Source organism: Echiichthys vipera (genome assembly GCF_963691815.1).
Source record: "Echiichthys vipera genome assembly, chromosome: 1".
Classification (NCBI taxonomy): Eukaryota; Metazoa; Chordata; class Actinopteri; order Perciformes; family Trachinidae; genus Echiichthys; species Echiichthys vipera.
Window position 1 is genome coordinate 15,373,277 of NC_139826.1, and position 26,256 is coordinate 15,399,532.

The 26,256-nt window shown below is 39.8% G+C and overlaps 3 protein-coding genes across 3 annotated transcripts in view; all 3 read right to left on the reverse strand.

Annotated features, from left to right (window-relative positions):
• Positions 1–6,069, reverse strand: part of nptnb (neuroplastin b) — a 32,178-nt gene extending 26,109 nt beyond the window's left edge. The window contains exon 1 of the mRNA XM_083916964.1: positions 5,530–6,069. Coding sequence (XP_083773090.1) covers positions 5,530–5,605 — 76 coding nt within the window. The 5' untranslated portion in view covers positions 5,606–6,069. The remainder of the gene's footprint in view (positions 1–5,529) is intronic.
• Positions 6,070–10,895: 4,826 nt separating this feature from the next.
• On the reverse strand, positions 10,896–19,272 carry LOC310951500 (UDP-glucuronosyltransferase 2A2-like; the record flags this gene model as incomplete). The annotated part of the gene is made up of 4 exons (XM_083919756.1): positions 19,201–19,272; positions 16,245–17,017; positions 11,986–12,738; positions 10,896–10,904 (listed from the first exon to the last, which is right to left on the reverse strand). Exons 2-4 carry the CDS (start codon positions 16,989–16,991, stop codon positions 10,896–10,898), a joined length of 1,509 nt encoding a protein of 502 aa, XP_083775882.1. The 5' UTR covers positions 16,992–17,017; positions 19,201–19,272.
• Positions 19,273–19,943: 671 nt separating this feature from the next.
• On the reverse strand, positions 19,944–22,577 carry LOC310945349 (UDP-glucuronosyltransferase 2C1-like). The gene is made up of 2 exons (XM_083911429.1): positions 22,501–22,577; positions 19,944–21,838 (listed from the first exon to the last, which is right to left on the reverse strand). The coding sequence occupies exon 2, from the start codon at positions 21,836–21,838 to the stop codon at positions 20,255–20,257; it is 1,584 nt and encodes a 527-aa protein (XP_083767555.1). The 5' UTR covers positions 22,501–22,577; the 3' UTR covers positions 19,944–20,254.
• Positions 22,578–26,256: the final 3,679 nt, after the last annotated feature.

Below are 26,256 nucleotides of genomic sequence, written 5' to 3' on the forward strand. Positions count from 1 at the left end.
GGAATAGTGTGATTTAAGGTGGCCTGTATGATTCACAATGTCAACTTATGTACAAGTAACTTGAAAGAAAACACTCCACCTGAAAGATTCGTGGCGCTGTGAAAGTTTGTGTTGATAGACAGGCCGTCACCCCGCTGCAGTACTAATGTTACGATGTGTGTGTGTGTAAATGGGAGAGGGAGAGGGAGCAAAGTAGTGCGTGCACAGATACTTTTCTCTGCTGCATTCTACTACACCACTGGATAAAAGTGTCTACTCTACTTCACCGCATTGCTGTGGTGTCTGTACTACCACACGTCACAACCTGCTTAGCGTTATCCAATCAGCAATCGGTTATATCTCAGGGGACAAAAGAGGCCCTGCTCTCCGACAGGGCCATTTTCTACCCGGTCAAACAGCCTCCTGAGCGACTCACATGCAAATTAGGGACGTTTTTGGATGAGACAGACCTCTGCCTCATTCCAAGTGATCGACCATAGTGGAAACGTGTATGTCATGTAATATAATGTTTGCATCTCAATTTAAATGGAATCTGCTCTGACAATAGATTATTTTTTAACATCTTATTTGCTAAATCCATATGTATATCCATATAAGGTCTTCCAATACACTTGGAATTGTAGGTGTGATGTGTAGTATGCAGCTATGCAGATTTGTGGCAGAGAGGCTTTGATGATGTATCATGTTTTTTGTGTCCTGCACACGAGGTGCCCAACCCTCATGGGTACATTACATTCAAAATGATAGATTATTATACAGCTCGATATTTGAACAAAATATTCCTTCTTCTTTCCCAGGCTTTACCAAGAAAATTAGCTACAAAAAGGTTCCCTATTTAAGCAGAACTACCGTTTTTCATATTCATCTAACCTCCAAAAGAAATTAGCATTAATGGAAGACATTTTAGTAAAAAAAAACATTTCTCAAATCATCATAAACTGGACAATAAAACATTAAAAATGAATCTCATTCTCTATCTCACACAGATGACTGAGAGTGGTCATAGTTTTCCTCACTGGCTTTATCGCATCATTTATAAGTTATTTGATGTCACTGTGATGGACATTATTTGCAAAGCTTAATTCCAAGAAAAAGGAAGCTTTTGGCCAACCATCTCCATTTTGCTGGTAATACTTGAGTCTGTTCACAGAAGAGAGGCAACAGTTTAATGAAATTTAAATCCCAATAACCCCTGTGCAGGATAGAAATGCTCTAATCCCATCCCCAATCAGTGAGCACTTCATATTTCTCTTTCAGAGGTCAAAACAAGGGAATTCAAATGATTTAATGTAAAACCAAAGGAGCACAGAGACAGATGTGTCATGAGACAGTTATTCTCATCATCAAAATAACACAGTAATTCTAAAATAAGAAGAACCACAAATTTAGGGTAGTGTTTTCCACTACTAATATTTCTCTGCAGATGTGACAAGTGCAATTCCTCTACCTCCTATATACTTCCAAGTATAAGAACTAAAATGACCCTGATATGCTGAAGACCAGCTGCCACTGGTGAAAAAAGTAACCTTGTGACAGTAAGGAAATTTTGTTAAATAAGCTTGTGGCAACACCGGTGTTACAGATGCACCACGGCTATGCCCCTCCATTTAGCAGCTTCCGGGTTCATAACAGGAAGCAGAAGCACTCCAGATCGCTGCCTACTTCCATTTGGCGCCCATGCTAATCATAGAATATATATACCATAAATATGATGTCAACTTATTAGGCTGCTTGTGGCCAGCTCGTAATCTAGTTTCTGGTCTACTTTCTCTACAAGCTGCAAGGGAATCTGACAAGAAAACAAACTAATAATCAATTAGAAACTACATCAATATATTATATACGATATAAATGATCAGATTCTGCCCTTTTCTTTTTTGCTTTGACACCAAATCCTCCGCCATCGTCTTGTCGGCCTTTTTATGTGAAATCTAAATCCTGCTAGCCTACTCTCTGCTACTGTGCAGAGCAGACATGTGGGTACTGATGCAAATGGGTTTTATTTCTATTTGAGAAATGTAAAACGATGGTAGGGGCAATGGGCAAGTAATGTAATCGGTATATGTTCAAACACAATGTACAATACTGGTAACGCTGACAACCGCGACAAGCCTACTAGGTCACTAGTTACAATACTGAGGCTGATGGGGAAAATCGGGCCAGGTATAAATGAAAGTAACCCCTTTGAGTTTTCTGTCTCTGAGCTGCCCAGCACACTCCGCCTGAGCTGTTCTCGCAGAACAGACAGCAGTACAGGGCTGTGGCTAAATTGGGGGAACTTCCAGCTGTGAATGTGTGTAACTATGAATGTGAAGCAGGGTGGTGCTGAAAGAAACAGCATGCATGCTCAGCAAAAACATTCCCTGGACAAATTACCATTAAAAGAAACATTGCTCACCTTACTGTTGTGCATCAGTATATACCTGCAGTGTGTTTTCTACTGTGTGATACTGCTCCTTATCTGTGCAGTCCATATCAGATTTCACAGTGGGCAAGCGTGACTCAGTGTAAGAGCTGGCTTCAGTCCTACAGCATTTTTTCCAGACTCACAAATGTGCCTTTGTCCAGAGCGTGGACAGAAACATGATAATGGACAAGCTGCTATATCATATAAGTCTATTGATTGTATAGTATGAAGCTGTAAAATGCTTATCTTAAATTGCAATGTTGGCCTCTGTTGATGGTAATGCACAAGGGACATAGAGAAGAAAAAAAATGCATATCATAATTGCAGTATACTGTAGATTTCAATACATGTTGGCATAGCCTTCTCTACTTCCTGTCTTATACTTTGATTGCGTAACCTTAACGAGAACCAATCTTTGCTGCTGTGTGTGCTCAATCAACAAAACAAATGAGAGAACAAATATAAATAGTTCATTTTTAACATGGAAGCAATAATATCAGCTCATTATTTCAAAGGAGGTCCTGACATGATCATACAGGCAGTGATAATACGGCAGCAGGCAGGCTACATGCTTCGTGGGGGCACCTTATATAATACGCTAAAGCACTTCCTCAGGTCAGCACCAGCCACCTTCTTTATTTTCTTTGCATAAAGATCACATAATCTCTCATCTTGAATCGTTCACAGCAACCTAGCAAGTCTATAGAAGGCTGTGCAGCTGTGCATAAGGAGGCCATCCATTAAGAGTTAATGAATTCACTTTCACAAAAGGACCTTAAAGCCACAGTTTTCAGTGCTGTGTCTCGGTGGTAAAAATAGAAACGAGGCAGAATGGACGGGTGCTATTTACAGTCCTCCAAATATCTGTCGCAGACTCCAGCCACCTATAGTAGGCCTACTTTTCCCTGAACATGAGGAAATAATGTCATGAATTCCCTCTGCTTCCCAGATACAGTGATTACAGCTCATGCACTTATAATTATTATTCTCTCCCACATCACTGCCTGAACTCTGCAATATCACAGGAAAATATAGGATTGCATAAGAAGCAATGCACCTATTACCCTTAATCTGAACTGTGAGAGAGACATTAAATGGCTTTTGGATGCATGCAAGGTGAGCGAATATAGGAATATTACCAACAGCATTAAACAAAAACTGTTGCTTATTACAACTGCGATCAAACCTGTGGTGAGTATAAGGTCTGTTTACTGCAAATTAATTGTGACTGTAGATTAGCTATGATCTTAGCAATTCTGTGTTTAACAGATCAAGCACCCACACATTCAGTGACTGGGTGGCACCAGTCTGCATCCCACTGACCCCACTGGTTGTATGTGTGTCGTTGTTTCTGGTGTGAAGCGGGCCTCAGTGAGTGGGCGCTAACACTGAGACCACAGGAAGTATTTGGAATGCCTTTGCTTGAGCTTTATCAAATGATGGAGGGCTTATTGGGTATTTGATTTTCCAGACAGCAAGATCAGAGAGCACCTCACTGTGTGTGCACACACTTCAAGCACATCAAATAAATTAACAAAGAAAAAAAGAAAGAAAGTCAGGGGATAACATTTTGTTATATAACTATGGTATTTTAGTTTTTTTTTCCCTCACCAAAAGATTAAAACACAGTTTGCTTCTGTGCTTTCTTGTAAATGATCTAGATTTTACTTGTTGTGCTTCTTTAAAATCTGCATGTTTTACTGGCATCACACACAAATACATAGTACAATAAATAGTATAAACTGTCCTCATGTACAGGACTTAGTTTAGTTGTTTAGACATAAATAATATGGAACATTTTCCATTTTCACAACCTTCTCATCAGAATGTATGTCTTTATTAAGTCTTGCATAGTGGGTAGCTGATTATCCCACCTAAAAGACGAGGTGGACAGTAAGCATTACAGTTTTAAGTATGAGGAATAATTCCCTGCCTTATTTTTCTCTGAAAGGCGATTGATCAGTGATGTTGATATTCCAACACAGGTGTCTTGCATGTGGGTATAGGAGCTTTTTAAATTATAATTATTCCATTATTCCATTTGTACATCAAAGCGCCAGCATCTTCACAATCATGTCAGGGTTGCGCAAGAGACCCATTCTTTATTCTTTTTTAAAAAGAGTAAAAATGGAGATTCAAAGATTTCCCTCCCATCTCATGAATGGCTACTGATTTGCGCGCCCCTCTGGGTGATGTGATTCAACAGAATTTGAAGTCAGGCCATGTTGTGTCAGAGAAGGGCAGCCTGGAACACCCAACAGCATGCCACTGACATTTACTTAAACCAAATCATGTCAGTTTTATTATTACTGCACAGTGAACCTTTGAAAATAAAGTCACACATGAACACAATGTCCTATTCCCTGTGTTTGAATCATAAAAGGATGTTGTTTGTTTATGCATGTAGTTGTGCAGAGAGGACAGACTGAACCAGTTGAGCAAGAGAGAAAGATCCAGTTAAGGTGACATGACAGAAAATGTGGTTTAATAGGGGAGTAGTGTTGCCAATCAAATACATGTATATGCCCAATAACTGTGATCCAGAGGGGCTGGGTATTTACACACACTGGGCGAGTCATAAGCCTGTGTTTGGTGTTGATAGTATGTTACTAAATAAGAAAACATAGCAGGTTAGTCTTGCTTGACACACTATGCTACCCAACCCCCTCTGACTAAACAAACTGCACACTGACAGCCTATCGCTACCCATAGGCTACCAGGGTACTGTATGTAATTATTCAGAACTAATTCCATTAAAGTACAAACCTCAGATTTGAGGTTGCAACACTACTCGTTGTCTATTTTAAAACACATTAGAAAACATATTTGACTTTACCGGAAGTGGCAGTTAATCCCTCTCTCACTCACCTACAGTACATTCAGTGGACAGTGTATCACATTGCAAAAATGTCACAACAACGTCAGTTTTCTTTCCGGTTTATTAGTTAAGAGGTCGTTTAATGCTAAGTTATTAAATCACATTGTTTGCGACAAACTAACCAGTCGTTCTAAAAAAAAAAACATCTGTAAAAGCATACAGCTCGGGCGTCCTCACACAAGTCAGGTCACTTTCCTCCAACGCGGTGTTTACAATGATGCCATGGTCACATCTGCTTCCTTACCGTTTTGAGCCGAGATGAAAGGCAGCAGCAAGTTCCCGAAAAAGACCACCGCCAGCATCACTGCGTTAGGATACATTGCTGGGGCTCGATGAGAGTACCGGGGTCTCGGTCGGACGAATGTGGGAGGAGAGATCGTGTATTAATCACAAGATCTAGAGAGATGGGCCCGGCATAGCACCAGATTCTTTAAAAAAAAATTGTCAGCGGAGGATGACTAAAAAACGTTAGTAGAAATGTCTCCTGATTTGAGCACTGCGATAAGTGAAAGGTCCAGGACGAGGCCAGCGGCTCAAGGATGCCAATATGCGGCCATATGCGGCGAAGAAGCCTCGTCGGATTGCGGAGGAGAGGTCTTTGGATGTCAGGGAGATTGTCCACAGTGTAGTTGTGAAGACTCAAAGATGCGCACACCGATGCGCATTTGCGCTCTCGCGGTCCCGGTTCGGTGATTTCAAATTAAAGTAACGCAGAAATTATTTCCGACGGGAATAGATGTAGCCGAAACACAAGTATGTTCCAAAAAGAGGAACAGATGATGGTAGGACACCAACGGCAGCAACGACAAGCTGCGCGTGCCCTATGCGCTCATGACCGTTGATAAGACACACAGACACGCTCGCGCACGCACTAATGACACGTTTGTAATGGATGTTGTTTGTGGACTAGTTATAATGTGCCTCCTCAGCCATCATTTTCTTTTCCGCGGACAAGCTGTCATTTTGATTTTGTAACGATATGATGAGCACATTTTCAACATCTGCCATTTAGAGGATGTTGCTCCTGCTCATACAGTATTTGCTAAACTCGACGACTACAGTAACAGCCTCTCCTAGAGGGTTCCCATACTCTTTTCAACATCCCTTGTAATATTACTGTAACCATAAACTGTTTTCTCGGTTATCACCAGTAGTCAAGTCACTATGCTGACCAAGTGACAGATATTTCTCCAGGCAACTTGCAATGATTATGCAGACGAACTGAAATCAATCCAGCCAGAGCTTTAACCAGCCACATCTTTCCAAGCCTGCAAATATTTTCCCTTGTCAGGTTTTAATGTGAGGCGATTATGGTGATGCTCTTGAGCTCACTGAGGTCATTTATAAATTATGTCATCACATCAGAGGCCTGGGTGTTCTCGAGCTGTATGTTCCACATCCTCTTGCAAGTTCAACATGGCCTCCTGTAATCCTCTCTACCCCTAATCTGGGCTGCTACATAGGCGACCTCATGTGGTCAGTTGAGGTAAACTGAAAATAGTCTGTATTCATTCCATTTTTAATTGTAGACAATTGCAACACAACTAAAAACACCTGACCTCACTTGATACATGTATAAATAGGCTTGTAGTTTAATAAGATTTATTCAGGAACATTTTTTGTAAAATACCTTTTTAATCGTAACATGTTCTTCTTCTCTTTAGTTTTAGTGAACATTTGGGCCTGTAACTTGATTCTTCAACGTAGAGGCTCGTCTTTTAATAAATGCCCACGCCTCTATGCATGTTTTTAGCTGGATTATTGCAAAGGGCCCGTCTGTGCTTATCTGCAGAACAAACTTCCCTCCACTTTACAGCCCTCCCTCCACTTTGTCTATGGGAGACCACATTTAAAATGTAACCCCACCTGAAACCTCGCACAGACCAATCAGCTAGAGAAATGTCAGAGCAGTCGGCACACCCTCCTTTGTTCAAAACCAATCAGAGTGGAAGTGTGGCATTTTGCCCTAGGGGAAAACTTACCCCTGGATGAGTTAATTACGCATCACTTAGCTGTTGCCAATGTGTTCACAACGGTGGACCCTCTTTTGGGCTTTTTACAGCGGTTGTCTTCATCTTTCGGTCAATCTAGTATGGAAAGTAGACAACAATGGCTTACCAGGCTGAAAAATGAACTTAGCAACAGTCCTCTGGTATCAAATGTGGCTTTTGGCTTTATCCTCATGGGACTAGAGAAGCTGGTGGAGCTGGAGTTTGAGTGTCCTTGCAACCCTACATGGAACGGTGTGTTTTCATCAGCATTCTTCATCATTCCTGCCGTCATGGCCTTCACGTTGATGCTGATCATTCAAGGATGCAGATGTGATACATGGTGCAGGAAAACTGTTTCCCTCTCAAGTTTCGTTCCTGCTATCGTGTGGCTGATTTTGTTGTTCCTCGATGGCCAATACTTTGCTTGCGCTATGACAGACTGGGAGGGTAGATTTGTACTAGTGGACAAGGCAGCTCCGCAGAAGTGGTGTGAGCCAATTAGTGAGGGAGATGTCACCCCTCAAGAACTAATGCTCCGCTCACAGCAGCTGTTTGTTTTTTCTCAGGTGAGTTGAATATTTTCTAGTTTGTAGAAGATTGTGTAGGATGGTGTGTCCCTCAAAGTATGCACCACACATAACATATCCACAATGTAATGCCTTCTGATTCATCTTTGGAAACTATTAATAAAGCTCTGTCAAAAAATACACATTTACTGTGGATGTTAACTTAACAAAGTGTTGCTTTACTCTTGTGTACCCCAGGTTATAGGCATAGTCCTCCTCATTTTCATCTGTGTGGGTCTCGTAGTGTATGTAATCAGAGAAAGCTGCCAACAAGAGGTGGAGATGCAGGATTCAGATGTAGCAGAGCTTACTGTGCTCAGAATGAGCTCTCTACGGACCAGGACATCATGAGAGGACTTACACCGCCCACCACACCTGCCCTGCTGGCATGGACACTTTGTAAATACCCTGAAAAGACTTTTCTATGACTTTTTATAACTGTTATCATTAAGTGTTGTTTGAAAGTATGTCCCCATATCCAAATTATTGGGAATAGGTTTTGAATGGTCAGTGATGCTGTGCTATGAAGTGTCAGTGTTTTTTCTGTTACCAGTGAATATGTAACCAGTCTCGTGCCTGTGTTTATCTCATACTTCAGTGCAGCAACTAACTCGTTTTTACCTATCTTTAAAGCAATAGTTATTTAGATATTTTGGAAAATATGCAATTTTGCTTTTTGAGTTAGATGGCAAGATCAATACCACTCTCATGTCTGTCCAGTAGATATGAAGCTACAACCAGCAGCCAGTTAGCTCAGTTTAGCATAAAGACTGAAAGGGGGAAACAACTAGCCTGGCTCTGTCAAAAGATAACACAACGCTTGCCAGAACCTCTAAAGGTCACCAATTCATCTGCTATATGTCTTTAGTTTGATCTGTACAAGTGTAAAAACAATACTTTGCAAGGGGTTTTGTGCTGGACTATTGTATGGAAGCAGTTGCCAGGCAACCAGCGGACACCCTAGGAAATTACTGCAAGAAATAGTCTGGTAAATATAAACCCCCCCCAGAACAGTGAATTATCTCTTTGCCCCCCTTTTTTAGTCTGTTAGCTAAGTTCAGCTTACCTCCTCACTAAACTCTCAGCAAGAAGGCAAATGAGCATATTTCCCAAAATGTCAAACTATTTTTTCAAAGTGATGTTTCTTTTTGGCACATTTCGTGTGCTTTGTTGAAAATAGAATTTCATTGTTGAGGAATCCACCAGGCAGCTAATATTGATCTGACTAATATTAGATGACTTGTACTGTTGTTTTAAGTGTGTGCCAAAAATGAAAACATTCCATCAAGGTGAAATTTCACTTGAAATAATTTTGTTTTCCCTCCTGGGCAGCAAATGTCTCCAGATGTATGAAGGGTTGGACGCCCATCATGTCTAAACCTACCTAACAGAGATGATTCAGACTGAACTGATATTCCTAATGGTTTACCTGTTTGACAGCTAGAGATGTAAAAACATGTACATGATGATTTGTATCATGGCTGCAATCAGTCAATAGCAGCATATAGACACAAATTTTGTTACAGTATTTGCAGTATGTTTTTTTTACTGTTTTGTATTAAAATAATTTATTTTTTTAAGAGAAACCTTCAGGGATTGTGTACAGTCATGTCATAATAGCATTTAGTTAGCAGATAGTTTCCGCAATCCTCACAAAACTGCAGTCTTGGTAATTTGAGTTTGTCTTAAAGTGTGATTAACTCAGTTGTGAAACTAGATTTTACTGTGAAATTGCTCTAACAAGTGAATTTTACAAATACCAATACAGTATAGGATAGAAGATGATCATTAGAATTTTAAATACTGCGGTTTTGTCATTCAAAGCAATGCATGGTAACATTGGGAATATCCTTTCAACTGTGGGTTTATATTAAAGGAATACGTCACCCTCGAAATGATCACTTTCATATCAACTACTCACCCTGTGTTACCTTGAATTCTTGAAGAAAAATTTGTTTTTATCGCATCCCTCCATGGTCAATGTAGAATTTTCTATCATTTACCGTGTAGGCATACGAGAAAAGTATGAAGTATTCCTTTCAGTGCCAGGCATTCAATACCTTAACACTGCTGAAACAGAGGCCCTTTGTTAAAAAACAAACAAACAGCAGACTAATCAGTGTAACGCTTGCTAAAATTGCATGATATTCATCTTGATATAATTAAGCTTATGAAATAATCAATTAAGCTGCTGTTTTTGGTTCTTAAATGCGCACACACTGTTTAATTTAATGGGAACACCGAGACATTTACCTGATAAAAAAAATGTCTGCTGTAGCAGAGTATATGAGCTCTACTCTGTGCTCCATTTATAGAATGTAATTAATATTTCCCTTAATGATGTATTATTTCACCCACCTGCTACCCATCCGCTGTTTATCAGAATGTTATTTTTTATGAATCCACCCACCCGCTCAACAGATTAACCGTGGTGCCCGCAGACATAACTGCAATCCGCACATCACTATTACAAATAGTCTGTAGGTTCTTAAGTGAGTAACACTTTATTTTTTTAGTACAACCTTTATCCAGAGGAGACTGTGGTTCGATTGCTTTATTGGCTTATCTCTGCAGCCTAGAGATTATCTGCAGGTCTACCAAAACTGACAAATACACATATAAGTCAGTAGCTCTGACTTATATTTCTTGCTATTTACAACATTGCCTAAGTGCCAGTTAAGCCCATTAAGTGTAGAAATTGGGGCAGACCCTGCATGTTCATCCTGTGGGAGAGCTTATTCAGGATTTACTGTATGGTCCTGAGGAAGTTGTCTTTACCCACTACTTTCCCCTCACTTTTAGACACAGCAGGGCTTTGTATTCATTGGCAAACAAAGGAAAACCAAAAACTGTGACTTTGTGGAGGCTAGAACTACTTTTCTTTATTTTGTGGGCAATGAGCTTTTTGGATGACCTTGACGGTATATTGTTAGTTTGACCATCACTCATGTGACTTTCAAAGGTAATTTGGCAAATGCTGCAGCTATCTCACTTTTTTATTACTAGAACTTCACCTACAAAAGTCTCCAGAGACATATCCACATTCAAGTATTCTAGGGCAGCTTAAGGGACAATGAGACAGGGAGATTTAAACACAATGGCTCACAACTCTCCTTAGCCACAAATCCCATATTATAAGGCTTCGGGCCCAAATTGTTCATCACAACCACTGCTTGTCAAAAAACTCATCTTACAAGAGCAATTTTAAAACCGGACCTGAGACAGTTGTTCCTGTGTAAAGTCAAGGCAAAAATGACTGCATTTTTTCAGATGGGACACTAAAAGTATATCATGAGATAATATTACAGCTACACATCTTACTGATCAAGCTTGTCAAGCTACGATATGTCTCTCCCTTTTCTTTTTCTTGAGGGGACCAATGCATCAGGAATATAAAAAGTGAAAGACCATAACTTGAAGAAATTAAAAGAAATGTCCGTTTTACAAAATCCTACAGGTAAAAAGACACATTAAGGTATACATAATGAAATGATTTGTGCATATTTGGGCCAAGTAAACCTCGTTGTTTTTAAATCCATACAAGACTACACTTGGCGCCGAAGAGGTAACAACACAAATCCCCAATACTGTGCACATTGAGGAAAGAATGTAGTTGTTTAAAAATGTAAAATCTAAGAATATTTAGTGTAAGAGTGAATTTCTTGGAAATCAGTGGAGTTAAGAGAAGAAAGGACTGCTTTTATTTTCTCAAAAGCAGCAGTGTTACATTTTGTTAACCTTTTCTCTTAAATGTTAAAGCTTTGTTTGTGCACACTAAGGACATCCATATCAAGGGGTTTGTGAGAATAGTGTAAGAATATGATATTGAAATCAAATAGTCAGCCTAAGCATACAGTATGTGCTCTTCCTTGTTGATAAAATCAAGATTCATAAAGCACAAAATGATTTAGGGTTGTTGAATTTTTTTTTACAATTTGTATTGTCATTTGTTTTGTTTTTTCACAGTTGAAAAAGCCAACGCAACATTTTCATGTTTTGTATCTTTAAAGCAAAAATGTAAAAATATGTGTTTAGATTTCATTGTGATCGCTACTTAGATTTTTTTAAATCACATTTTCTTTTTGTTCTCAGACACATGGAGCATACACACCTCATAAAAGCAGCAAATGTGCCCAGAATTACCAGCACAACTCCAAATAAGAGGAGCATCACATCTACAGAGTGGTAGGAATACCAGGGCAGTCTGTAGGACTCGGTTCTCAGGTGAGCTGCACCTTTGTGTCTCATGACAAACTCTATCCAGAAGAGGGCGGTATCTAACGGCTTCATTGGCTGATCTCTGTGCAGCCTGGAGAGTCTCTGCATGTTCATCCTGTAAGAGGGCTCATTCAGGACTTCTTGAATACCCTGAAGGAAGATGTCTTCATTCATACTAAAAATATCAATTATCTTCCCTGCTCCTCTTACTTCAATTCTAAGTAGATTGTCACGCTGGTCAAAAATCAATGGAAGTCCTACGATAGGAACTCCGTGGTAGATTGCCTCTTGAACTCCGTTTGTTCCTCCGTGAGCCACAAATAGTTTCATCTTGGGATGTCCTAAAAGATCATTTTGTGGCATCCAGTCTACTAGTAACGTGTTGTTGCCCAGAGTGGCTGGTCTGTCACCTTTATGCCTCCAGATGACTTTCTGGGGTAATTTAGCGAAAGCTGCAGCGATTTCAACAGCTAGGTCATGGGGAAGCTCTCCAATCAAAGTCCCCAGGGACATGATGATGACTCCATGCTCTCCAGAACTCTGCACAAACTCCTCCAAGTGTTCAGGAAGAGGTTTCGCTGGTTTACACTGGAACCCTCCCATATAGACAACATTAGGCATGGTGGGACGAGGGAACTCAAACACAAAGTCCACTCTCATGAGCCACAGGTCTGCAGACTGAAACAGAGAAAAGTAGTCTTTGCCTGGACCTAAATATTTATCAATTAAGCCAACATAATGTGGTAAAATATACGCTGCAACTTGATATTCCGTGAAGCCAAAAATTATGACGTTAAGAAGTCTCTCAAGAAAGCTCATTTTATCTGAAAGCTCGCTGCCTGTCATTGGAATATAAGAAAGAGGAGACGGTGCAATTGAAAAATGGCCTTCACCATGACTAGTCCATCTGAGATTGTAAACAAGAGGCAACCTGAGGTAGTGTGCAAGTATAACACCCACTGGTGTAACAGGGTCTGTAAGGACAAGGTCATACTTGGCATCCTGGAGTGACCCTATTAGATCTTTGTTTTCAAGAAGTAGCTCAACCATTTTGCTTGTTTTTTCATACATCTCAGAGGACTTTTGTGCTTGTTCCATTTCCAGTTTAAAACGTGTCCAGACAGACTTCCCTTCCCTCTGGATTTCCAGCAACTGGGTCACAAACTTAGTTATAAAGTCTTCATCAAATCCAGAATCCGTATCAAGTGTAATTGAAGTGTAGAATGAGGAGGTTGCCTTGATGTACCAGCTGTTTGATGATCGCACAACAGAAATCTGGTGTCCCCTTGAATGTAGTTCCTCAATAATGACCTTCATGTTCACCCAGTGGCTTCCGTCCACTGGAAAAACTAGAACTTTGCCACCATAAATCACAGTTGGACAGAGCAAGAAGAGAGGGATCCAGACCCAGGGAAGATACATTTTTATTCTAAATGTGGGAAGAAAGCATATTGTATCTAAGTGATTGTATCAAACACATATACTTACAGAATAAAGTTTATGTCAGTGATTCATAAATCGAAATCCTGCTGTTACCCTCACTTTAAAGTTTTAAAATAGTAAACAGTTTTTAGCTTTTAGTATTTTTGCAGTACTTGTGTATATCTAGTTTATCACAGGAAACTTAATGGTGAAAATGTATTGCATATCAGTTAAAAATTAACTTTTGAAAAAAAAAACATTAGTAGAAACTGATGGTAATCAATCATTTATATTGGCAAAGGAAACATGCTATTAGTGTTACCTTTTTGGCATCCAATGTATGCGTTTCAATATTCTCCTTTAAATGAGAGCAGAAGACCTGTAGGTCCTTCCACGTTCCAACCCGAGTAGGACTTTAGTACTGCAATTCCATGTTCTTATATGCAAAGGTCATGGGTGATAAACTACAGAGGGGAGTAAAGGTTATTCATGGTGTTTAACTCTTAAGCAAATAGTAACAAAAGCAAATGTCTGGAAAACTAAATAACTTTGAAAACAGCAGGATTAGTATCCTGTGTTAAAACCTTTTGTCACATAAAAGGTTCAGATTGTGAAAACATTCAGTTTCAATTGTTTATTTTATTGCAAATCCATAATTCCGTCCACTTTTAATAATAAGCTACAGCAACATGCATTGATGGTAGTTTAGTTATTTGTCATTCAATGCTCAAGTGAGTGTTCTTTTGTCCTCTAAAAAATATTTTATTTCAAAATAGCTGGTATTTTACTTCATACCAGGCCAGGGAGACACTGTTAATGGCTGAATATCATCACCTGCTGGCTGTAAAAGTTGTCAACAAATCCTAATTTAGATCAGTTCATTTAGCTCAGTTCATTTATTTAGTGGCAGTCCTCGCCTGCAGAGGCCACTGTATGTTCCCAAATCATTAGATTACCCCTTAGGACTCTGTCTGCTTTGTATGAACATTTAACACGCGGATAAACAAACCGGCTCATGCAGGACCCTTCATATGCCCTCATCGTTTGAGTGGCACCCATCGGGTCGCTGGTTTCACTGCTCTGCCTGCAGGACACAGAGGAGAAGGGCTACCTTTGTGCCCAGGGCTGACCACCCTCCCTGCACAACTTAAATTTGCACATACCACTCAGTATTACATGGACTTTGCTGTGAACTTTGCCACACATGTATTTTTTCACATTTGCACTCGGTATCAATCTACCCCGTTGCCCATTTGCACCTTGGTTAACATGTACATTTTTTTTTTTTATTATTCTGTTATATTCACTACTCATTTGTCTATTAGGTCTTGGTCATTCTTTTCTTTTTTGTCATTGTTGCGATGTCTGCTCTACGTGCCTTACCTTTAATAACCTGGGGAGAAATAAAGTTTTTTTTAATCGTGAAAAATACATCTGTTTACAAATCTTTCAGGACAAACAAAAGCTGGTTGATGTCCACCTTGTTTTATTTTTTATTGACAATGTGAGTATTTATTTTTCAGGATCCTTTCTTTAATTGCATTTATTAATTAAATTTTAGCACAATGTAGTATACACTAAAATAAAGTATATGAGGAGACTTGAAATTTGTATCTTAGCTCATGTCACAAAGTTAGTCTACCAGTCTTATGTTAGTTTGCATTTGCTGTGAGTTCTCAGACTTTCATTTGGTTAGATCGTGTGGGCAAATGTTAAACAGATGAAGTTAAATGACTCCACTTTAGACAAACTAACCAAACAGATGCCAGTCTTGAGTTTTCACCAAAAATGGTAATAATATATATTTTTTATTGGAGATATTATTTTAGAAAAATAAGTAACTCTAAGTACAGCTTATTTCAATTCAATATTTTAACTTTTCACTGGCAGATTGTCTGCCTTATGACTAACCTGGAAATTATCTTTCCAGGTTAGTCAGATTTCACTTTTCTTTTTAAACACATTCTAAAGCATGACCATACCAACACAGCAAAAAATAACAAAAAAAGTAGTGCAACTGTTAGTAAAAATAGTATGACATCTACAGAGTGGTAGGAATACCAGGGCAGTCTGAAGGACTCTGTTCTCAGGTGAGCTGCACCTTTGTGTCTGACGACAAACTCTATCCAGAAGAGGGCACGGTCCAGCGGTTTCATTGGCTGATCTCTGTGCAGCCTGGAGAGTCTCTGCATGTTCATCCTGTAGGAGGGCTCATTCAGGACTTCTTGTATGACATTCTGAAATATTTTTCTATCCAGTTCAGAAACATCTATAACCTTCGCAACGCCTTTTGCTCTCAGTCTGGAGAGATTGTCAGCTTGATCGAACACAATGGGAATGCCTACGATCGGAACTCCATGATATATAGCCTCATATATTCCATTTGTTCCTCCATGACTCACAAACAGTTTCACATTGGGATGTCCTAAAAGATCATTCTGTGGCATCCAGTCGACTAGTAAAGTGTTGTTGCCCAGAGTGGCTGGTCTGTCACCTTTATGCCTCCAGATGACTTTCTGGGGTAATTTAGCGAAAGCTGCAGCGATCTCATCAGCTAGGTCATGGGGAAGCTCTCCAATCAAAGTCCCCAGGGACATGATTATGACTCCATGCTCTCCAGAACTCTGCACAAACTCCTCCAGGTGTTCAGGAAGAGGTTTCGCTGGTTTACACTGGAACCCTCCCATATAGACAACATTAGGCATGGTGGGGCGAGGGAACTCAAACACAAAGTCCACTCTCATGAGCCACAGGTCTGCAGACTGAAACAAGGAGAAGTAGTCCACATCTGGGCCAAAGTAGCGGCTGGACAATGCAGAATAATGTGGCCCAACTACCTGCTTGTACAGATGCATCCTCATGGTGTAAAAAACAACATTTTTGACCCTCTCAAAAAAAGTCATATGATCTGTTAATTCTGAAGGTGGAAGTGGGACATAGGAAAGCGGAGAGGGTGCAATAGCAAAATGGGCTTCACCATGAACAGTCCATCGAGCATTAAACACTAGCGGCAAACCAAGATAGTGTGCCAGCATTACTCCTCCTCCATTAGCAGGGTCCGTCAAAACCGCATCATACTTTGTGTCTTGAAAGGACTTCATTAACTCTTTGTTTTGAAATAAGTACACAACCACTTCACAGACTTTCTTGTGTAATTCAAAGAACTTTTCTTTTAACTCCATGTCTAAAGCAAAACGGGCCCACACGGACCCCTTGTTTCGTTTGATTTGAATAACTTCAGACACGAAGAGACGAAAAAAATCCTCATTTGCACCACCGGCAATATCCACTGTGACAGTTTTGTAATGTGGAGATGTTTCACTGATGTACCAGCTGTCTGCAGCCCGAATGACAGTCACAGTGTGTCCCCTTGAGTGCAGCTCCTCAACAAGTACCCTCATGTTCACCCAGTGGCTGCCGTCATGTGGGAATACCAGAACCTTCCCACAGTGGGAAGCTGGAATAATGACAGCTAAAAGAGAGATGATGGAAGTCAGTGATAGAAACATCCTGTAATCTTCTCAAACGGTGCAGTCTGAAATACAAGTAGAAAAGAAAAAAACAGAAGCTGTTACTTAAGTATTTTCAGGAAATGTGTGCACAAAGGTGGCTGATACAGCACTAGGATGCCCACAACAGAGAGCTCCGATGACATTCCCTTCAATTGTTTCTGTATTTGTGTGGGGAAAAAAATCACTCTGACAGCCGTCACGTGGCTGTAGCACGTGGAGCCTCTCTCAGGAAATTAGGAGTGCTGTTTTGTGCCAAGAGCTCCACATGCATTATGTTTTAAACCCCAATCTCCCTGAGAAGAATTGTTTTCATAACCAAAACTGCTTTCATTCTGCATGGAAAAAATATTCAAGAGCTTCCATCTAAGACAACATATAATCCCTGTGTAACTAATCCCATGCACCTATTTTCCTATTGATTCTAATCTTTCAACAATGATCTTGATTCAATAATAGCTGGTAAAAGCTAGAAACAAACATTTCCCCTACAGCACCGAACAGCTGCTTACAATACTCTCTCGACAACGATCACTTACTCTTTTCCCAAAAACCATAAGACAAATCTTTAAATGTCAAGCTTATAGTGAAAACTTTTCTGGCACTCCTGTCAAAAAGCTCTCACCAGTTAAGACCCAAACAAAACGAAGCAGTTCACTGAATAGCTTTAAGTCAAACCAGTGTGGCTATAAAACACTTCCTGTTTTTGTCCAACCCACAGATTCTTGTCCCTTTATCAAGGAAGCATAGTCCTTGTGGTGCAATAAGCCAGAACTGCAGAGTCATCAACAGGAAATAGTTTCTGTATGATAAATAGACATATGTGGTACTTGAAATGCAGTGGAACCTTGTGTATTAGGACTACTGATATCAAAAAATAAATTTGAAAACATGGTTGTTTATTAATTATGTAAGATGTGTGCCTGCTAAAAGTCCCCATGATGAGGAAATGTCTTTCCTATGTCCCTGCACACATCGTGGAACAGGCGGCTAAATCTTTCATTTATGTCACCTGGATTATTGTGCACCTGAATGGGCATCTGGATCTAAGGGTCAACTAAAGATTTACAAACTGCCCAAAACAGAGCTGCCAGGTCATTGTCCCATAAAAACAAACACTATCAGTATGCACCGTTGATTCTTAAGTCTTATACCATTTTTTTATATAACCAAATTTTTAGGTTCATTCTCATTTGACTAGATCAGCTGATAATGGCTAAGTGATGTTACCACACCAAAAATCAAATGCTTCAAAGAGAACAGTTATTTATCATGCCATCAATCTTTGGAATAATTGCCCACTGAATATATTTAAACTGTACCTTGTAAATACCATCTGAGAATGCACTATTTCAATTTGGGAGTAGTTACTGTATGAATATAATAAGGAATGCTACGCTGTAATATCTTATTCTGAATAATTTCTGATGATGTTTACAATGATGTCTACAATGTTTTACTGCCTTTTGATTATCATTAAGTGATGTTTTTATGTTGTTGTTGACCCCAAGAAGACTGGCTTGTCCAACTTTGGTGACAGCTAATGGGGATCCTTTGAACAATGGGCAATCATTATTACTTATTGTGCATACTTACACAATAAGTAATAATGGATTTTACATTTGCACCACATACAATGTCATTTGGATAGTTCACTAACCAACATATGGTCAAATACATTCATACAGAAAATGAGGAATCTAAAGCAGTCATACAGAAAAATGTACAGTAACATTTCTTACATACATCTTCTGATGCACATAATCCTCAAATGTATGGGCTTGATTTAGTAAAATTATTAAGTTCATCTTTCAAAAGCTATTAAAATGGGCCTAAGATATTTACTTTTCAGTTGTTTTTAGTATAGCAACATATGTACAAATATTAAGACAAGCAGCGAGTATGAAATCTAGAAATAGAAAACTAACATCAAAACCTTCTTGGCTTTGCTAAACCTCTACCGGATATTGTTTAGGCAGGACTGTGCAGGGCTGTGTTCAAACCAGTGGGACTGAAGAACCATTTCCTAATTTAAGTTGTTTTTTTTCTGCCTCCCCACTTACAAAGCTGCTTACAAATTAAATAACAAATTATTGTCTCTTACAGGGACGTTCACTCATTTTAGTGCCATGAGGCAAAACTCCAAAGTTATACACATGAAAATATAAAGTAGTACGCTGTAAAACTAGTAAAGGTGAATAGAACTCACTCAGCTTAATCTTCAGGCTAAAGTCAAACATTGACACACACTTGGATCCAAGACGACTTCATCTTGAGCTTTGGCTCTGTAATAAAAGGCAGGCACTGATCACACCTTTATAATCACAGTACCTGCATAGACCTGCACACACCCTTGAGATAGAGACTCCACCTCTTGGGAAACCTGTTTTTTTAGAAAGTTAAACATACTATATAATGAAAAACAGATACAGCAGAGTGTAGAAACTATGTACCCTTATAAAGTCATTATGAGATTAGTTGTGTGCTTCCAATATATACCCAGTTAGAAGATAAACTGATTTAGTATATGTTCTTCGCAGCTCACCATTTGCTGATCTAGTGTTGTCAAATATTTCCTTTCAAAATGTCCCTCAAAAAAGTACAAACCGCAAAATTGGAAATAAACTAAAAAAGCCCGTGGCTCTCCATGACAGGAGCATGTTCAAAAGCTGTCTGGTTGTCACAACAAAGCAGCAACACCTGAAGCTGATTGCAATGACCTCTTTAAGGACATCTACTTCAGTTATGTCAAAAGAAAGAAACACCACCTGCTGGTTGGAGATGTAAAGTCATGAATCAGAAAACATATTTTAGCTTCTCTGGGATGAATTGGACATGAACAATCAAACTGTCAAATCTCTGTCAGTGACTAGTTTTTCATAGAGCTTCATTTAGCTACACTAAATGTGGATAACTTTGATAAAAACACGGTTTAACTGCAGTGGGCTTTATTTGTTCTTATATTAAATACAGATACAGATCATAAATATCCTCACTGGGATGAATGAAATATGATTCGATTTACATTAACTCCTAGTACTTTACTCGTAGCATTGAAAAAGGTCAGAACATCCATTCATACAAATGCTTTGCTATCAAATTACAAAAACATGCAAAATAATAGCATTTCTTAGTAACTGTCAAAATGTTGCAGAAATAAGCAGTCAAACATATGAATCAGTCTCTCATAATATTCCCAAAATCAATTTTAATATTGATGTTTTTGTATTCAACAAATGTAAAAAATATATATGTTTGAGTGATTAGTCACGTTTTGCTTTGTGTTTACACACTGTAGTGTATAAACACCAGATGAAAATAAAAATAGTTAAAAACATGAGCAGCACAGTTCCAGCCAGGAACAAAAGCACATCAACAGAGTGGTAGGAATACCAGGGCAGTCTGTAGGCCTCCGCTTTCAGGTGAGCTGCTCCTTTGTGTCTGACGACAAACTCTATCCAGAAGAGGGCGTTATCCAGCGGCGTTATTGGCTGATCTCTGTGCAGCCTGGAGAGTCTCTGCATGTTCATCCTGTAGGAGGGCTCATTCAGGACTTCTTGTAAGGCCTTCAGAAAGTTGTTGTCTTTTTCCACTGTCTTAATGGTCAAAATCTTCGCCGCTCCTCTCTCTTGCAGACGAAGCAGGTTGTCATATTGGTCGAAAAACAAAGGCAGACCAACAACTGGGACTCCGTGGTAGATTGCCTCTTGAACTCCGTTTGTTCCTCCGTGAGCCACAAATAGTTTCATCTTGGGATGTCCTAAAAGATCATTTTGTGGCATCCAGTCTACTATTAAAGTGTTGTTGCCCAGAGTGGCTGGTCTGTCACCTTTAAGCCTCCAGATGACTTTCTGGGGTAATTTAGCGAAAGCTGCAGCGATCTCATTTGTTATATCAACAGGGAGTTCTTTCACAAAAGTCCCCAGAGACATGAGGATGACTCCATGCTCTCCAGAACTCTGCACAAACTCCTCCAAGTGTTCAGGAAGAGGTTTCGCAGGTTTACACTGGAACCCTCCCATATAGACAACATTAGGCATGGTGGGACGAGGGAACTCAAACACAAAGTCCACTCTCATGAGCCAAATGTCTGCATCAAGCACCATCTGGTAAAAGTCATGATTGGGCCCAAGGTATTTATCACATATCTCCTGGTATACCATCTGAATCACCAGCTGATGATGAGTTAGGGTAGTTAGATACAAAACCATGTTTTTAACTCTCTGAAAAAAGGTCATCTTATCAGTGTATCCTGATCCTGTTATAGGAATATATGATAAAGGTGAAGGAGCAATGGCAAGATGACCGTCTCCAGCTATTAGCCACCGAACATTATAAACCAAAGGCAGGTTCAAATATTTGGCCAAAATGACTCCACCCCCCCAGCAGGGGTCGGTGAGTAGCAGATCAAACTTGCTTTCCTTCATGTTTCTCATCAACTCTTGGTCGTCTAGCATTTTTGTCACAAATGTTCCCACGGCTGTGTGAGCATCAACAAACATGCCAACCATTCCTACAGTCATGTGGAGAAAGCTTGTCAAGGGAAGAGCCCCCCTTTCAAATTCAATGATCTTATATACCAGTTTTGTAATGGACTCTTCATCTAAGCTCCTCTCCACTTGAACTGTAAGGGTGTTGTAATAAGAGGATTTCTCCTTGATGTACCAGCTTTTACTGGAACGCACTATAGTTATGTTGTGTCCTCTCGAGTGCAAAGCTTGAAGAAGAATATCCATGTTTATCCAGTGGCTGCCCTCAATGGGAAAAACCAAGATGTTGCCACCTTTACAGGCTCTGGGAATGAGGACGAGCAGCAGCAAAGCACTGCAGCAGTAGATCAGCCTCATCTGAAATGAAAACAATGGGCAATCGATTGACCATGATGACAAAAAAACAATGCCAATAATGAAATATACTGCATACTGGTGAGGGCAGCATCACGCCAGAGCACATTGGCATTACGTGCAGCCGTCCACTGTGTTTATTTTAATTAAATAGCCTGAAAACTTCACCAGGCTGTTAACACGAATACTCCTGCACTATATGAATTAACAGCTACAATCGGGAACTATCACTGAAGTGGTTTTGAGCACTTTGCCAGGTGTTTGTGCATTACTGTCTGCCATATTTTGTCCACACATACACACACAGAAAACAAAACAATAGCCGAGCAACTGACTTGTGGCTGTTAAATAGTGATGCTGTCCATGTCCCAGGAAAAAATATTTTTAAAACTATCATTTCTATAGTCACTATTACTTCTAACTATTATACCCCCCCCCCCCCCCACACACACACACACACACACACACACACACACACACACACACGTAACGTTACTTTTTGCAAAACACCACAGCGAGATTATAAACAGCTGCGGGATTTTGAGCACCGCTTCACTTCCCCACTGACCGAGCAGCAAAGTCCGCATCTACATCCCTTTAACACACCGTAAAGTCGCATATTTGCGGCCAAACATCCTTAATACGAAGGGTTTGTAACTACTTACTGTGGTCTGTGATGTTCCTCCACGCAGGAAAAGTCAGAGAAGTGCTCTGTTTACTGCAAACTCTGCGAGTCCACTCATGTCACCCTCGGCAGGGAGGAGCAGACAGACAGTCTGGGCCAGCCGCCATACTGACAATGTAGGCTACGTGCATAATGCATGATAAGAAAGTTGATGATTGATAGGATCCCTCTATGGGCTACATTATCCTGCAGAATCAGTGGCGTGTGTTTAAATGACCTATTTAGAATCATTCATGTATCCGTTTAGGCTTAATGAGTTCTAAGTCTATACCTTAGGCTTAAAAGTGCCACTTGGCTTGAGTGTTTCATTAAAGGTTAATATGGAGAATGAGCAGAACACCGCCATCTAGTGTCTCAAGATCGTAGTGGCAACAACAAAATAAGTCAATAGTCGGGTTGCCATCTTCGTCAGACCGGGCCCAGTAGCCTACAGGAGACCGGTGTCGGTTTGAGCCTGTTTGAACCATAGCCTGTATAAAAAATGGATGCAGCCTCTCTGTGGTCCGTTCTCTCAACTTAATCCAATCGTACTCGCCTCTGAGAGTCGCCATCTGGTCAGACTTTGACTCCTCCTCACTTCCTCTTACCAAAAAAGGTTATTGATGTAATGTTGGGGGGAGGGAGATACACCTGTCTGGCTGATGTATACTGGATTAGCCACATTAGCTCCACCGCCCGGGAGCTAGGCTAACAGCACATGCTGCTAGATAAACGGGAGTGGGAGTCCGTGTTGAGATATTTTCCCCGGACTGGGAGGGAACAGGAGTCATTTTTTAAAATGTTGTTACGGGAACAGGATTTTTCAGAGGACAGAAACTGACACAGCACTCCGTGTCTCTAGCGGAGATTACGCCGGCTCGGTGAGTCGAGTGTAGGCAGCATTTATGATCTATGATTTAAACTGATAATTAACACAGTACCATGCCCATAGAATTTAAAACACAGACCCTCATGGCCCAAATACTCCCGGTGCTCCAGATTAGCATCTAGTATATGTGCGATCAACAGTAGGCCATACTGCAGGTCATGGTGCAAGTGCGGCTATTTAATTAGCATAACAGAGCTAACGTTAACAGGTTGTGTTCCTAAACCATCTGTTTCTACAGTCGATCAAAGAGCAAACCATCTTGTCACTTATAGTAACAACACTACACCAATGACCGCAGTCCAGGTCAAGATGACTGAGTTAGCGAGCTAATCCTGACAACTAAAAAAATAATAATACATGGGGTGTTTTGAGGGGTACAGAATGAAAGTATTGCTTCATCCTTTAAAAATATATATTTAGTCTGAATTCATATTTTGAAGTGAGGGCCAGATTCTAGCTGTAACGTAAGAGGCCACGCCCCTAATTACTCATACACTTTAACCTCCAATAAAATAAAAAACTAGCCTGGTCCAAAAACAAATTCACCGCCCTCAGTGTTGTCATGGAGATATGACCAAAACATACATAGTAGAATGTTTTGTACCAGGCCTTAAATAGGTTCAATTATGCTGTGAAAAACAGCCTATTTAACATGGGGGTCAATGACAAACTCTGCACACCACTGTGCAAACTCCTCCTAGTGGCCACTCGGAGAACTGCTGTTTTTGGCACTTCCGTATTGAATCAACAAGGGAGTCGATGAAGTGTGGGCTTGGTTTGAACTATCCACTCTGGCAAATCGCACCATAAAAACAAGTATTGCAGAGAAGTTTGAGCGACAGTTACCGTTAGCCGTTACAGCTTAGTAAACATAAAAGTACAGATCAAGGAGAAACATAGCCATTTATGTGTGCATTTTAATGCCGTTGAACTCCTTTATCTCAGTCCATCAAGTGAATGCTTGGCCCATATTGACTCTGGTATTTGACCGTCTCCGGTCACTTAGCTGCTGGGACAAATAAGGCCCCCTTTGCTTCACCCAGTGCCAGCCTACAGTGGTTGCACCGAACAACAGACAACCCTGGCAACCCACAATGCCGGCCTCTATTGGCTGGTACAATGTAAACAGAACATGACAGAAAGTCATTGGCAAACCAGTCAAAACAAAAAATTCAAAATATGAATTCAGACTAAATATATTATTTATGATAAAGCAATACTTTCATTCCGTACCCCTCAAAACGCCCCATGCTTTTATAAAGATTCTTCATATTCTACCTCTGAGTTATTCATCAACATTTAGGCCGTTTAACCTCCATTCATGACCTCATTAGACCAGCCAAACTCAAGATGACAAGATGATGATCTTGTCTACTATCATTTTGTTACTTGGCATTAAAAAAAGGATTATACAACAGGCCACAGGCTAATATCAGTCTTCTCTGGCTTTGTTCCATTACAGTCTTTTTAGCCTACTAGCTGCTAACAGTCAGATTTGTCAGTGGCCTTATTTTGGCAGCATTAAAGTGTCTGGATGTTGACCCTTCTTGTCATCAATCTAAAGTACTGTATGTAAGCAGTTTTTAGCCATCACTCTGTGATGAAAATAAAATCACAATGACTGACAAACAATATTAAAATCTTATACCTGTTTTCACATTTAAATCAATTCAATCTCAGCAATTCTCTTTTAAAAAAAGCTGCATTCTTTACTTTACATGGACTTATCGTTGTATGTATTTTATGTGTTTGATATTAATATGAAATAATTTAAATAAAGAAGTATTTAAAATAAAATAAATAGCTGTATGACACCATTTCTTAATCACTTAAGCACCAATTTCTGCATTATCTGTTCTGTGAAAAAATAGTTTGCATATCATACCATACCAATAAATACTGATTTCTGTGACAGGCCAGTACCCCTTTTCCTAAGACTGAAACAGAAGGTGTGTGGCGTAACTCAGTGTGTGCGAGTGTGTGTTACCAAAGCTCCACATATTAAAGATAGAATAAACAAAATAAAAAACGGATCCAAAAAGGTCAGATTTTCCATGGCAAAGTGTTTTTTCAAGCAAAATACACAAAAAGTGAAAAATAAGATCATAATCCAAATGAAATATTCAGAGGTGATGGTAGGAAAATTGGTGCACAAACTAGATATTGATTTTTCTTTCTTATTCTTGTTACATTCTGCTGAATGTAACAACACTAAATGGTTTTCTCTTTAAGGGTTGTTCACTCATTATAGTGCAATGAACCAATCTCCAAAGTAATCTACAGGAAAGTGTTTCTTTGCCGTGGTCGTTGGACATTATATTAGATTTGAAGTAAACTGAAACTACGACTAAGACACTTGTTGTGGAAATGGATTCTTCAATAAAGATCAACAAACAGGATCAGCTTTTTCTCCGTGGTTTATTTTGCCAAAGCATTTTCCTCTGCAGACAAAAATACGTTCACCACTGCATCCTCACAAAGTTAGAGTCTAGCAGGAATGACGATGAGCCACATCTCACACAGTCTTTTAGGGGAAGGGACAGGTTGCGAATAGCCTTGGTTGGGTGACGTCTTTAGATCAAACAAAAACATGCCTTAGACATTACAATTCTGAACATTCTGAGCCTCTCTCATCACAAGGTCTCTAACACAGGGTACAGATGCACAAATATGCCGATATCTCATCATGAGTTAGTTATTTGCATTATCCATTAAGAAGGTGAGACAGAGGAGACACTGAACTGTGTCTGACCTGAAAAAAATATGATGATGAATTACAAATATCCAAAATTCCCACAACACAAGCTAGATATTGATTCCTCCTCCCCCCATCCTATACAACATATCTGGGTCCCACAATATAAACTG